This window comes from Urocampus carinirostris, chromosome 19, assembly GCF_059441175.1.
Source record: "Urocampus carinirostris isolate Australia breed hairy pipefish chromosome 19, RoL_Ucar_1.0, whole genome shotgun sequence".
In the NCBI taxonomy this organism is placed as follows: domain Eukaryota; kingdom Metazoa; phylum Chordata; class Actinopteri; order Syngnathiformes; family Syngnathidae; genus Urocampus; species Urocampus carinirostris.
In genome coordinates, this window is record NC_142367.1 from 7,215,412 (window position 1) to 7,231,411 (window position 16,000).

General features: G+C 41.3%; 1 protein-coding gene across 2 annotated transcripts; it reads left to right on the forward strand.

The window, feature by feature from the left end:
* Positions 1 to 420: 420 nt before the first annotated feature.
* Positions 421 to 9,416, forward strand: LOC148347031 (chromobox protein homolog 2-like). 2 transcript variants are annotated; one of them, XM_088324105.1, is made up of 7 exons: positions 421 to 559; positions 632 to 675; positions 4,239 to 4,304; positions 4,590 to 4,659; positions 6,387 to 6,721; positions 7,570 to 7,687; positions 8,377 to 9,416. In XM_088324105.1, the coding sequence occupies exons 1-7, from the start codon at positions 479 to 481 to the stop codon at positions 9,124 to 9,126; spliced, it is 1,464 nt and encodes a 487-aa protein (XP_088180231.1). In that variant the 5' UTR covers positions 421 to 478; the 3' UTR covers positions 9,127 to 9,416. The 2 variants fall into 2 exon arrangements, with proteins under 2 accessions (XP_088180231.1, XP_088180232.1); XM_088324106.1 differs by having other exon boundaries at positions 6,387 to 6,712.
* Positions 9,417 to 16,000: the final 6,584 nt, after the last annotated feature.

The window sequence follows — 16,000 nt, forward strand, 5'->3', positions numbered from 1 at the left end:
CCTAGATGACTTTCAGTATCCTCCTCTGTACTAGCTCAATTTGAATATTTAGTATAAACCAACCCAGGCTGCTCTTGTAGTTACATTTTGTACCAATTCAGATCATAAACCACAGGTTAACATGCCTGGCTTCCCTTTGAGGTTTTATGCATTGATTATTTTGCGGCCAGTAGTGGAAGTTGCTCACTTTGCCAAATTTCAACTTGAAAGAATGTTTCTGCATTTTTGCATATCCGTTGTCTGCTTCTACGGTTATATTCACTGTGGATTGCAATCTAACTATAACAGAAACATCTCACATCTAGTATTTTAAGTGTATTATTATGCAAATGATAAAGTGCTGTAATAAGGATCCCATAAACGAATTTACTTTTCTCTTGTTTTTGTTCTTTCATATATTTACTTCTATTAAATGCAAATTATAACGCGAGCAGCTCCTACGGAATCCGCGCGGAGCCAAGAAGGCGCGGCCGTCTTGATGCTTTTGCGAGCAATGGAGGGGGTCACAGTGGGCCAGGTATTTGACGCCGAATGTATCCTCAGCAAGCGACCGAGAAAGGTGAGCAAGTGTCCGGGGATAATCTGTGGCTTCCCGGTACCTACTGTGAAATACCTTTTTGTGTTTTTACAGGGCAAATACGAGTATCTTGTCAAGTGGAGAGGGTGGTCGTCCAAGTAAGTCGCTAGCCTGTCTCAATTAGCCGCTGATGCTAACACAGGTAGACGACACACATCACGCGCGTGCGGGCTAACAAGCGAAGAGACAATATGACAAAAGACAAAGATAAAAAATGTCAATCTTTATTTGGGATTCGGCTGTCTAAGCACATGACAGACGAACACACACGCGCACGTACCCAAATGTTGTCATTGCTGGCCGTCTGGTGCTTTATTTTTCTAATGCACATTTTCATAATAGCTAATTTCTTGACTGCCACTCCCCCCCAGAAACGTTATTTAGTTTAAGTGCAAAGAGAGCAAATATTTGTGTTTTACGATACATTATTCTTCGTATTGCTATGTTACAGTTTCTTGTTCACGCTGCTGTGTTGACATTTTTCTTTTCTTGCTCTGCTGATGCTTCCGGTTACATTTGCTCTTTTTTAAACTGAATTTAATTGTCTTTTATTGTTATTGATTACAACAGAGGAGCCATTGTATGCAACAAGATTAGTCAAGTCACTCCAAGGAAAAAATACTTGAAAGAGATAGGAAAAGATGAAAGACTATCAGGATAAAAGGCAAAAAAAACACTCATAACCTGGGCTGGGGGGGTTACCTTAAAAATGTAATCCGTTACTCCTACTAGTTACCTATTAAAATGTAATCAGTAACATCATCAGAATACCTCAGTATTAAAGTACTGTAACTTGATTACTTTAGAAGACTTTCGGATTACTCCAAATATGCCAATAAAAATAACTACAATTACCGCATTTTGTTTATGATAAATCAACAATATAATAAGAAATTATAAGAAACCAGATCATGTATTTTTTTGTAGTCCAACAAAAAGTGCTCAAGTTTTAACAACGTACTATAAGGTTGGTTGCTTGGTTGGATAGATCCCTTTACCACGAGGATCACTATTTCCTGTGGTGTGTCTTAGGCAACTACAGCCCTGTGGCGCCCATTCCTCTCGAGACTTTCGCGTGTTAAGCGGACGTACTAACCACTGCACTTGGTGTATTGAGTAAAAAATAAAACTTTCAAATGGCAGACAAGATATGCTCTTCACATTAAGAGCTTATTAAGAACCCAATATTGTTTCATTGTTTACTTTCTAAATTTCCCCCAAAGATCTGAGATGTCGTATCATCCATCGCTCTGTGTCTCTTTAGTGTCAGTGATAAAATTGTGATGGACCCAATTTGTCTATCAGTGCAATATGTATTTGTAAATGTGAGACACGTAAATGTCATGAAGAGAATAAGTTGATTCTTGAAAGAATGCTGTGGACGAGGGCATTTAATTGTATTAATTATTCCGATTAATGTTATTTAATTTATATGTTCATACTTGTTGATGTTGCCTCGTTAGTTTAGTACTTCTCAATTACTTTCTGTCAGGCCCCCCGTTTTTCTCTTTATCTTCGTTTCTTGTCTGCCTTGTTTAAAATGTTTTAGTATTGTAACCTGAAGGTCTGCCACACTTTGTGTAAACACTTTCTACTCTTTGCAGAGCACAAATGCTCAAAGTAAACAAAACCTCTTCACCACAAACCCACACTTACCCAATAAGTATGCTACTGCCCCCTAAAGTAGTGGGGAGGCTATTGCATCTGGCTACTTAAAAGAAAAAAGTCATGTTAAGTCAATTCATGTTTATTTGTGACGCCCTTAATCACAGAGTCTCAAAGGGTTGCACAGACCACAGATTATTGCAAACCACAGACTGTTATTAAACTATCCCCTACATGAGGGCAAGGAAAAACTCAAAAACCTCAACATGAGAAAATTGAAGAAACCTTGAAGGGACCGCACATGAGGTAATCCCCCTTCCAGGAGATCGCACACACCTCCCTTTACAGAGCCCTGCTCCTTTTGGGGGGTACCAGATATCATGGTCAGCTAGATTTTTCTTCAAATGCTTTCCTTATATAAATTCTACTTATCAAGAAATTAAATTTCATGCCCTAAAACACTTCTGAATTAGCTCTATTGCATTGAGGTTTTCTCTACCAATGATCAAATTTACTGCTTTTCTATTATTCTTAGAATTTTCATCTAAGTAAATATATTTTTTGTATATTCTGTGTTTCTTATAAAATGGTTCCTTTATAAACAAATTGACACTGAAACGCAACTTGTGCAGGTAAATACAAACTTAAAAAAATGGATTGGCTTTTTTATGTATTTGTATCATGTATTGTTATGAAAGAACATAATTGTATTCTGTGAAAGTTCTGTGGGCAGTTGAATTTGATCCTTACTTTACTTTTCAAGCTCCAACCGTTTTTGTATCTTTTTTCCTAAATGTGCATGATGTGTTTCGGCTTGGTGTGAATGTGAATTTCTGGCTTTATTTGTAGTATTGCAAAGGGACGTGTTCAAGTGGGGTCCACTTAGCACTCTGTAACGTAAAATATTTAATGTATTTCAAATCTATAGTATTGCAGATCACGGATATTGTGTCAATACTGAAATATTGAACACTGAACTTGCCTCAACAAATGTGACGATTTTGACAGCCGCAACTTCGGATCGCAACCCGCGTGAAAAACGAGGGATTACTGAATAACCCAATTTACATTTGTTTTTGTTTTTCTTTCTTTAAAAAAAAAAAAAAATCATCTGGCATGGTTTATGATTAACTGTAAAATAAAGTAAATAGTCCCTGCTAGAGATAAGATTGGCGCAAAAACATCCAGCCTGACCTGACCCAGGCCTGTGGATATTAAAGCATCCCGACCAATTAACTCTATTTGAGGGACTGAGTCCGAAGCAAACCTGGATTTTCACATTTAATCTGTGAGGACTCTGTAGGAGGAGTTGATTTTTGTCAGACTAGCCCCGCCGCTAGCACCCCACCCCCCTCATTGCGTGGATCCTCCACAAACAAAAAGAAACAAAAAACAACTGGTGGATGAAAATAAAAGCAAAGTCAGTAAGAAAAAAATCCCAGCCCAAACCCGGACGTAATGTTGAGAACAAATATTGTAAAATAAGAAATATACAGGGATCAGAATTTTCCGCGGATCCGCGGATTTCCGCTGTTTTTGAACCCCAAAGGCATTCCGACTTTTTCACTTTTTCTCTTGCGTAGCAAACAAATTCAAAATCCGACTGTCTCACTCTTTCCTTTATTGCTCTGGCGCACCCTGGCGGCCGTTAGAAAAATTGGCCGCATTGTCGCACAAGCTGCAGGGACTGAACTGCATTTGAACTTATCTTGCAGTATTTACAAAAAAATCAGTTATGTGGGCAAATTCTTTTAATCTTCTAAAAATGTTACTTAAATGATAAATATAAGCATGGTTTTGGACAAGTAAATTGCTCCGCCCTGGTTTATTCCTGGACGCTGGCTATTTCAGCTGAAAATGAAAATCTCCATTCTGATCCCTGAATATAACAGTTTTATGAAAACGTGTTCTAAAATTACAGGTATGGCTCAACTTGTATATTTTATCCAGCATGCTTCGATTTTCAATTGATATTGTTATTTGACAATGACAATTCATGTGACTTTCAGCTTATCAATTCACTTGTATGTTATAAATGTATTTTTTTGTTTTTCAGGCACAACAGTTGGGAGCCAGAGGAGAATATTTTGGACCCAAGGTTACTGGCAGCCTTTCATAAAAGGTTGGTTAGTGATCGTTTTTGAGTACTAAAATGACATGACGATTAAACACTTCTTTTTTTTTGTGTGTATTTTATTTTTGCACAACGTGTGCAATGAAATAGAGCATCAATGTTCTGATTTTCTTACAAACTACAAGCACTATCCGATCTATCCTAATGTTATTTTTTTGTATTTTTTTCCTTAAAGTTTTTTATTACTTGTTTATTTTGAAGTGCCACATCTAATCTTGTCGTAAACAATGTTCACTAGGTTAACAATAACAATAAAGTCTTCTATTTTATCAGGGAACAAGAGAAAGAACTATTGTACCTCAAGAAAGGAAAGAGGCCGAGAGGACGGCCACGCAAGTTTCCGGTAATTTTTGTTTGCTTTCAGATCTAAAGTAGGGATTTTTTTTTTAATCACTTGAAATATGCCATTTTCATTGACTGTATAGCTTGTTTACTTTTTTGATTGTTTATTCATTTGGCTATTTTAATCAAACTTTGTTAGATGCTTATTTTCTTTTCTTTTTCAAATAAAAATAAAACAAAGACAGATGTAGATTAGGTTATACTGTATATGTTTAGATTCTATTTTATGATTTAATTTGAGTTTAGCTGATGTTTACTATCCTTGGTTGAAATGGTAGGGGAATATTTTTTAGAAAGTGACTTGCTGTATAAAATGGATGTTATTTTTTTGTGTTTACGATGAATTCCGGACTTCGAGCTTCTAATTTTTTGCAACATTTTAAACACTCTGGCTTTAAGTACGATACGGTTTATTCGTTTTGTGGCGGCAATGAGGAAAATGGTGAGCTGCTCCTTTCTGTAACTCATGCGCTCTAACTACAAAGCACTACGCTGACTTATGGAAACATTTATGACACCTTTCGAGAGAAATGAGACCCATGTTTTTGCCAATATTATTCATATAATACATATCAGGAGAATACGGAACATCCAAATTGAATAGCAAGTTAAGTTATCGATCAATAATGCTACACTTCTCTTTACGCATCTTGAAATCATTGTCAGGTCGCTAAAGTTGCCTGTAATCCTCAAGGAACGATAACAAGCCCGCATCTTAAATTTCAGTAAGGCTTTTTAATGAAAAAAAATAGAATTCCGTTCTTAAATTTGAGCATGCGGCTTTTAATTAAAACACAGTCTGTAGTCTGGAGTTTACCGTAATCCCTCGATTATTGCGGTAAATGGGGACCAGAACCCCTCACGAAAGTTGCAAATTTGTGGAGTAGCATCACACCTTCATCAAGAGCTCCCAAGGGTCAAACTTACCTCAAAATGAAATCCTCACTGACTGAGAGTATTCTACCGTAACAAAATAACAACTATATATCTACAAATAAAAACAACACAGGATTGCAGTTAAATGGGTGGTCTTTCTCCTTTCAGTGTTAGGAAGGGATTTAGGGAGTGGCTGGTTAGCTGCACGCTAGCATTGGGTATCCTTGACTTCAGCCAGGTCACCGCGATGTTTAAAATCCAACCGTCCAAAATAAAGCAGTTTTCTACGAGTTGTAGCTCCAGGTCATCTGTGTAATGGGTAATGGATCTGGTGTTGGTCCAATACAGAGTCCAAAGGGGTGGCTCAGAGAGTTGTAAGCCTAGCTGTAGCAGTAGGCCAGACCTGCAGCCTCAGTTGCTTTCTGGGCCCAATAACAATCCACGGAGCACCCGCTGGTGATTTGCACTATTTATTTAATTAAAGAATTTATTTTCAATGTAATGAGCTACTCAAATATTAGCTCAGCTGTAGTCGTACTTCGCAATTTGTTGTTATTGGACACATTGACTTGTGCGCCTGCCCACCCCCAGCTGTTTGACTGACAGCAGACACCAGCTTATCGCAGTACGCACACACACTCACGCCCACCCTTCACTTACACACATACAACCAGCCCCTGTGTTAGCATTTGGTGTGTGCTGTATGCTGAGAACACCGTGCACGATACGTTAATGTCAATAACAAAGACAATTCAATTGAAAATCGGTGAACCCGCAATAACAGAAGTGGCTCTCTGTATTCTTTTTGTGACATTTATCAAAATTCGATTTTCGTCCTGTCCTTGGCTTCAGCTTCCCTCTCCCCCTACGGCAAAAGACAGCCGCTCGTCCTCGTCTTCGTTCTCTGACGTGTCATCGTCTGCAGCGTCGTCTTCCGAGGAAAACGAAAAAGCGGATGCCGAATGCGAAAAGCCCAAGGGAGGGTCCCCCCGTCTGATGCCCGTCCCCCGGAAAAGACCCCAGATCCTTCCTGCCAAAGCCGAGCACCACCGCAAGAAGAGGGGTCGCAAAGTGCTCCACGATGATGGCAGCGCTTTGAGACACACCAGGAGCAGAACGCCCCCATTGCCCTCTGCCTTGAGCCATCAGCATCAGTTGTTGCCTGGGTTTCTACGCAAGTATGGAAAGTATGCAATGGCATTTGATATGCTTGATGTCCAGTGTGGTGCGAAATATAGTAATTAGTTACAGTTAACTAAGAACTTTTTGACATATTGCCATATTTCAGGATTCAAACTTGAATAAAAAAGTCAATACAATTCTAGGCTCTCTTGTAGACTTCAACAGATTTTTGGCCAGAGTTGCCCTGTATTTGGCTCTATCCATCTTACCATCAACTATGATCTTCCAGGTGCCTGCTGAAGAAAAGTAACCCAAGAGCATGATGCTGTCACCACAATGTTTGACAGTGGGGATGGTGTTTTCGTGGTGATATGCAGTGATACTCTTGCCAAACGTAATGCACTCAGCCTAAAAAGTTAAATTTTAGTCTCATCTGACCAGAGCATCTGGCATCTGGCATTATTTGTGTCTCCCACGAGGCTTCTTGCAAACGCCAAAATATGCCTACTTATGATATTATTTCAGAAAGGACTTTCTTCTTCCACTCTTCCATAAAAGGCAGATTTATGCAGAATACAACTGATATTTGTGTTATGCACAGGTTGTCCCACCTCAGATGTGTATGCCTGTCGATCATCCAATGTGATCTTGGATGCCTCGCTGATTGGTTTTCTCCTTGTTTGTCCTGAAAATCGCTAAGCACTGTATCTAGTTGCAAATTAATGTATATAATCACATGGAAGCCGATCCCCTTAAACTGCTTTAAACAAGCACGTGTGGTTTTTATTTTTTACATTTTTAGACTGATTGTTATATGCCTATGAAAACAGAGTTTGCGATAAAATGTACCACTTCAAAATGTTGGCATGTCTGTAGTAAAAAAAAAAAAATAAATTTTGTTTTACTTTTCCAGGGTAGAGCCTCAGCTGGGGATAAAGAAGCCGTTGCAGCCGGCGAGCTTCACTTATACTGGACTCAGCCGAACTGCACGGGAACACCAGGCCGCTGCGCACAGCTCCACTTTCTCACAGGTACAGTCATAAAAATTTCTCTCATTTAGGAGAAATTCACTTTTTGGAAATCAAAAGAGTGAATTCCATTAATTTGAGGAGAAAATGTTTTGAGGTGGTGAGGGTGATATTGTGAGATTTGCCAGAGTGAATCGGGTGTTTGAGGTGGTACGTTCTAATTAAAATCTGTGTAGTTCGCACGGGCAGGGCGGCTCTATTTGTGTCTAACGTCTATTAGATTTGATTTCATTATCTTGCTATTTTATACACAGTACTAGAAAAGAATGTTGGAGAATGGATAAGAAATACAGTACACTAATACGATATTTCCTCCACATAGGGATAAGATCGGGCCTAAAAAATCCAATCTGACCCGACCCTGCAGGTATTTAAGCCAAGCATAACCCGAGCCCGACGAATTAACTTGATTAATCAAACCCGAATTTTTATATTTGTGAGGACTCGAAAGAAGTACCGTGCAGAAGAGCGAGGAATGGCAAGTGAGGGACGGAATCCGTCGCATATACTCCATAAAGAAAAATAAACAAAGTAAAAGATGGATGGTTGCATTAAAAACAAAAACAAATTTAGCGAAAGAAAAGCCTGTCCCTAACCCGAACGTAATGATTGGCATTTTAGGCTTTAAGATCTTACCTCTACCCCACACCCTTCCAACCTTTTTAAGCCCTGATCCATTTCAATGCCTGCAGGCGTCTGCGACATCCAAGGGGAGCTGCGTTTTGAACCATCCTACATCCGCCTTGTCGCCGACCCTCGACAATACCGGCGAAAGGAAGATGCCGCATTCCAGCGGCCGTGACAACACCCATAAAGGAACTCTACCGTCTGTGAGAGCAGCCTCCGGGGGCGGCCCAGGGCCGAAGTTGCGTCTCTCCACGTCTCCGAGGCGTTTGGAGGGCGATTTGAGTCTGATCAAAGACAAGCGAGCGTTCCCTAAGGTGGTGGCAGCGGCAGCGGCAGCAGGCGGGTCCTTTCAGCGGCCTTCAAATCTGACGAATCTGCAAAGTGGTGCCAAGGCACTGCCCGCCGGAAATCAGGGCAACAGCGGCGCGGCGGTGCGTTCCAGCTCGCGGAGCGGTAGCTTAGTAGTCATCAGAGACTCTTGGGTCACTCCCTCCGGGCAGCGACCTGTCCTCTCCGCTGCTGAGAAGGGTAGGAAGGAAGGGGGTGAACGCAAAGTGGGCGTCACTGAACTCAGCACCGGCGACTCGGACGACAGCAGCAGCGGTGAATGGGAGCGCGACGCCACCCGGTACCTCGGGGAAGGCCGGCCGAGTCTGGGCGACGGCTGCACCGATTCGGATACCGAGACGGACTGGCGGCCTGCGGTGAACCTCCTGGAACATGTGTTTGTCACCGACGTCACTGCCAACTTCATCACAGTCACAGTCAAGGAGTCGCCGACTAGCGTGGGTTTCTTCAACCCTCGCAACCACTAGCCTCTTTCACGCTGCCTGCCCGCTCAGAAGCAGAACGCTGTTGGGTGGTTAAGGGCAGAGGTGGGCAACTTGGTCGCAGGGGACCGCACGTCCTTCATGTTTTTAGTGGATCTTCTTGTTCAACTCTGGTGATTCTAATCACCAGGATCACCAGCTTGCTAACGAACTGATAATTATTCCACCCGTGTAAAACATGCAGGACGTGCAAAACGCAAACACAGGGTTGCCCACTTCTATTTTAGGGAGTTTAGCGCAACCTACAGGTAAGATCTTAAACCCGAGCCCAACCCGGATTTTTATGTACAGGTTTGGGTTGGGGTTCTCTCTCGTGGACTTCTTTTTTTAGTTTTTTAAATTATCAACCCTTGAATTCAACCTGCCTTAAGCTGTGGGAAGAACCCTGCGCACGTGATTGGTCAATCGTTGTGCAGCGTTGTTTTGGCTGAACTCATGCCTAAAATGCCCTGTTACGGTTCTACGTTGTAAAATGTTGTAATTACGGTTTCATATTGTACAACGTTGCAATGTAGTATTACACTATTATGGTGCAACATTGTACGATGTTGTAATGGAACATTACATTTAGGTGCCTCATTGTTCAACATTGTTTCAGGATTGACCAACCACATTCAAGATAAGGGTGAGACAACGTGCAACCGGCAGACCAAATCTTATTCCTTTTACTACGTATGTCAATAAGGGGCTCGCATTGCCGCAGTTCGGGTTCGATTCTCGTTGCCTCCTAATGTTGAGCAAATTGTGATCCCCAATCATGGTAAATGGACTGCATTCATTTGGTGCTTTACCAGTCACCCGAGGAACTTCAGAGCACTTTATAATACACTTCACACTTTTACCCATTCACACTCTGCAAGGCTTATTTGGGGTTTAGTGTTTGGCCCAAGGACTCTCTGACATTTAACTTGAAGAAACCAGGAATTGAACCTGGGACCCCTTTCGACCGCTCCACCCCCTGAGCTACTGCTGCCGCCATTTACCATCGTGAAACCTCACAACTTTGAAGTTAATTTAGGTTAAAAGAAGTGTGTATACAAAAATACACCTGCTATAAATAAAAATCAGGGATAACTTATTTCTTCTGTGTGACTCGGGACCAAACAACCCAGTGGTTGCCGACCATTGCTCCAAATGAGCAACCCTGCAGCGACCCTAGCGAATGAACAGTGAGTCGGTTTCTCCAAATCTTTGGGAGGGCAGCGTGAAACAGGTCTATGAAGGAACAGCGACTACAAAGCTAAATTCTCCAGTGTGGACACTATTATGTGTTCGTTTCCAGTTCGTAGTTGACTGGAAGCGGTAGTAGCCAGTGTGCCTCGGGTACCAGTTCACAAACGTCACAAATAACACTTGTGATCGCCAACTTCGACGTTTGACTGTGTTTTTTTTTTAATGTTTTTGTTCTTTTTGGGGGACTCCAAAGGTGCTTTGGATGATGTTATTTAATTTCTTTGTCAGTATTCCCGTCATGGTTGATGTTTTAATTTATACTGTAAATAATTCAGCCGTCTGCCTCATTTTTCAACATTTCAAAATAAAATAATATAGTTACAACTTGTGGAAAATAGTTGATGGCTTTTGACATTTACTGCAGTTACTGTCGTGCTAAAACAAGGAAGAAATCACTTTGAAAACGCGCAATGCATTTAATCCACTGAAGAATTAATGACTTCAAAACTTGTCAAAAAACTTTCAAGGGATAGTGTATGTTATTTAGCACCTCCTAGTGGTAATAAAAACCTTCACTAAAAATATTGATATAAATAATAAGAAAATGAACCATCATATAAACACAAACTTTGCCTGATGGGAAATGACATGATTGTCTGCTATCTTGCTGCTTCGGGTACCCAAAAACCTCCAAACGACTGGGCAAAAAATGACAAGCAAACTTTTGTGTTTTGGTCATTTTGAGCCTTCATAGTTTGTATTCTTCCTTGTGCTTTTTGACGCCCGTTTTCGGTTTCACTCCACCATTCAGCAACTCGTAATGAAATGATAGTGTTGTGTTAATTTTATTTATACCACTTGGAGGTGTCACATAATACAGCAAATCCTTTCAATATTCGTGATTTACCACCTGGCTAATGATACTTTGAAGGGGGCCAAAATTTTGGACTACATTGAAAATGAAAAAAGCTGCTAATGCTAGTTGCTAATGTGCTTGTCGCCGCTCGCAAGTAATTTGAGCACTGGGGGCCACATGGTAGAAATAACACTTGCGTGGGCTGAACTAGTCATTTAAAGAGAAATAAAAGGAGAAATATAGATAGGGACACAAAGAAAAAAACAAAAGAATGAGACAAAGGGATGAAGAGGGAAAGAGGAATAATGGGGAGAGAGAACGGGAGGGAGAGAAAGAATGAGAAAATGAGAGAAGGGTGAGAAAGTGAGAGAGACAAACAGAGGGTGAAAAAAATAATAATGATAAAAGGGAGAGACAGAGAAAGAGCAAAAAAAGATAGAAATCCAGCTATAGTTGTTTTGAGTGGCGCAAAAGCCTGGTGACATATCGACATATTTATAAACTGTTGCTCGTTTTTCTCTTGTGTTTCATTGTTGTCTCGTGGGCTGGATTAAATCTGTTGGTGGGCCTCATCCAGCCAGCAGCCCGCATTTTTGTCACCACTGCCCTAAAGCAAGACTAGACAGTACTTGCTAACAACTAATCGCTAACGTTAAAATGTGCTCAGTTCAGGCTGATGACAGCCAAAAATCAGAGTAAAAAAATACTAAAAAATAAGATAATTGCATTTTCATTTGACTTGCAGGGTCTTGTAAAAGCGCTGCTGTGCTATTCAAACAGCTTCCAGTGGCTTCACCTTTTCACAGCGTTAGTTTCGTGGTTTGGTCTGGCAGTGCCTCTTGATAGTCTATTCTTTTAAAACGGCTACATTCTCTTGGCAATTTAGGCAGATGCAGTTGTTTCAGATTTCATTGAAAAAATACTCCCATTTCCGCCTGTACTGGAAGAGGCGCCCCTCATAGTCAATTTTCCTTTTTTTATTTACAGTCACCATGTAGGAAATGGGGTGTGCTAAGATTCTCACAAAAAGCCAAGGACCACTGTCATCTAGTGAAATGGTGACTTTCTTATTTGTACGATTTTATTAAACACTGCGGTTAACATTACTGACGGCCCCCGGGCCAGACTTTCGGCATGCCTGAGCTCAGGCATTTGAGAGCGTCTGTGATGTCAACTGCTTAAGAGAGCCGTATGGACTTTGAAACCGCGTTACTCTATGTCGCCATCTCCTAGCTTAAAGTCATGATAGCAGCCTTGGCATGTTCATGACGCGCGTGCAAGTACGTGCATATCTTAGATGCTCTCGAAACAACTTCTTTCATCTTTGTTGGGGTTTGAATTTGGTGTTTGGACTTAACTAGAAGCAGGCCTTACTTCCACCATTTTCATCCTACAGTGACAATAAAAACTGCGGGGGCAAACATGATGTCACTCCAGCACTCCCCCAGCCCATTTCTTTGAACATGCCCCGATCAACTGTAATAAAAATAATATTAAAGCAGATTGAGGAGACGGAAAAATAAAGACCAAGGAATCTTTGAACTCTGTTTGGCATTGTTTACAAGAACCTCCATCCATTATCTGCACCGTTTATCCTCAGTAGGGTCGCGGGGGTGCTGGAGCCCATCCCAGCTATCTTCAGGCAGTGGGCAGGGGACACCCTGAACCGGTTGCCAGCTAGTCGCAGGGCACAAAGAGACGGACAATACACTCGCTCATTCACACCTAGGGACAATTTGGGAAGTGGGAGGAAACCTGACTGCCCGGAGGAAACCCAGGCAAGCACGGGGAGAACATGCAAACTCCACTCAGGAGGTTCGATCTCATGACCTCAGAACTGTGCCGCACACGCGCTAACCACTGTGCCGCCGTGCTGCCCTTACATGAAAAGATCAAATTTTCAAGGTTTTAATGACACACCCCATCTTTTCATAAAGTATCCCCCTTGGCTTGAATGACTAAAATAACTTTCATCTTCATTTCGATATAAATATTTATGAGAGTGTTCTGTCGGTACTGGGCACCACCAGTCTGTGCTTGCCCAAGACACACCGCAGGAAATGGTGCCCCGGCGACCCTAGTGCTTAAGGGATCCAACCCACTTAGGCATTGACTTGGATTGCTCCGATATTGCTTATCTCAAGTCTATTCTGCATGTTAATAACCAAATTTACCAATTTGAGATTCTCCCTGTTTTTCCGGACCAACTTAAATAAGCCACTTTGGTCATCTTGTGATCATTTAACATACTTAATTCATTACTAAAGCCATGAGACTCTGTGAGGAGCTGGGCAGATGTTGTTACCATGTATTTGACATTTAATTGGTTTACAGAAATTTAGTGAAAAGAACATGTTTCTGGATTTTTTTTATTAATATTCTATTTTCTGACTTTTTTGGTGCAAAAATGATACTGTATTTTCACGACTATAAGGCGCACCTAGAAGCCTTTTTTTTTTTTTTTTTTTTCAAAAGCTGACCATGCGCCTTATAATACAGTGCGCCTTATATATGGATCAATATCAAGACGAAAGGTCTCGCAACTAAGGCAAGCAGCCGCCGCCTAGATTTTCCACCGTAGGCGAAGTAGTCTGCGGTGTGTGCTGGAAAATATGTACCGGCGTTTCATTTCCTAACCAATGTGTCAATCATTATTAGAATCAGTCACTATTGGCTAAAATTATTCGGAGGTGAAGAAGGCAGATCCTTTTTAGCATTTAGAGGCTCGCATAGGCTAAAGTGGGGCAAAACAAGGCCTGCAATTGGCTGGAAAAGATGAATGTGAATCACACGTTAGGTTACTCTACGGCAGAGAGAAAACATCTTTTACTAGTCTGTATTTGTAAACAGGAGTTATGGGGCTAAACAGACAGCTAGCAACAAGGAACGTCTATCGATGCAGAGATGCTTCTCGGTGGAATTTTTCTTTTATTTGTCGGCATTATTGCGTGTTTTGGAGTGTGTAACTATTTTACACTGTTGGATTTACTACACTCACGGATGCAAGAGGACCATGGTGGCGTATTATTATTGAACGTGATGGCTGCAAGACGACTTTGGTGAGCTACCCCGGATTTATATTTTCCCAGCATCTTGTTTCAGACTGATATCGATGTTTCTCTGGTGAGTCTATCTTTCTATTCAATTCAATTCAAAGTGTTTACTGTCATATGCACAGTAAAGAACCACGTTTCCCTGCACAATTAAATTCTTACTTTACTGTCCTGTTTTCAGCCAAAAATACACTAGAAATTAAGAAAGTGTTGTCATTACTCTAATCCCAAGAGTTTAACCTTCCTAACCTCCCCTTCTGACTCGAGGAGTTTTAACCTCAAACATTATGGTGTTACCGTGTACTACCGTTATCTCGGATCATTATTTAGTTACATTTGAGGTGCTAGCTAAATGTAGTGTTAAAAAAGCTGAAGGATTTAGCGGACGCAATATAAGCACTGGCACAGTTTCTGAGCTCTTTGAACTCCTTCCTAGAGCAGTTGCGTCCTTTCCTTCATACAATGGCTCGATTGACTCACTCATGAATGAGTTCAATACCACCCTGACTAGTGTCCTGGATTCAATAGCACCCATAAAGCTAAAATCACGTCCTAAAAGATGCACGCTTTGGTTTACTGATGAAACTAGAACCCTTAAACAAGAATGCAGGAAATTTGAAAGAAAATGGCGCGCTACCAAGCTTGAGGTTTTCCATCAAACATGGTGTGACAGCTTGTTAAAGTATAAAGCGGCCCTTGCCTCTGCAAAATCGGCCTACCTTTCGAAGGTGATTGCGTCTCAAAAGAACAACCCCAAAGCCCTTTTTGATACTGTAGCATCGCTTACAAGGCAACAGACTATTGCAGATAGTTCGACGCACTCTGCTCATGACTTAATGGTCTTCTTTACTAAGAAGATTCAATGCATACAGGAAGAAATTGCTAAAGAAATTATTAATACCACACATATTAAAGGGCTGAAATCTACAGATGCACGACAGGGTGGCTGTCCTGGGAAATTGTCCGGTTTTAGTGAACTGTCACTTGATGATCTCAAACAGGTGGTGAATGCGGCCAAACCGACAACTTGCCAGTTTGACCCGCTCCCAGGTTCACTTATTAAAAGTCTTTTTGGCGTCCTTGGACCTTCAGTTCTAAATATTATAAACATATCACTCTCCTCAGGTGTAGTTCCAGCAGCTTTTAAGTCCGCCGTTATTAAACCCCCACTGAAACGACCCAACCTTGATCCAGAAATCTTAAGTAATTATAGACCTGTGTCAAACCTACCTTTCCTCTCTAAAGTACTTGAAAAAGTAGTGGCACAGCAGCTGAATGTTTTCATATCCGAGAATAACCTTTTTGAATCCATGCAATCAGGATTCAGGGCTAACCACTCTACTGAGACAGCTCTGATCAAGGTAACAAATGATCTCCTACTGGCAATGGATTCTGGCGCTTCATCACTTTTGCTGCTGCTGGATCTTAGTGCTGCTTTTGACACAGTGCACCACAATTTCCTACTAGAACGGTTGGAAAAATGGATTGGTCTCTCAGGAACCATCCTCTTGTGGTTCAGATCCTACCTCTCAGATAGGACGCACTGTGTTAAATATGGTGAAATGACATCTGAGCCCTTTAATGTTACCTGCGGTGTTCCGCAGGGTTCAGTGCTTGGCCCCCTTCTTTTCAGCATTTACATGCTTCCATTAAGTGATATCATTCGCAAGTACAATATCAGCTTCCACTGCTACGCAGACGACACTCAACTATATCTTCCGTTGGAGGAATCTCCCACACTAAACTGTGGAAATTTGGAGGCCTGCCTCATTGAGAT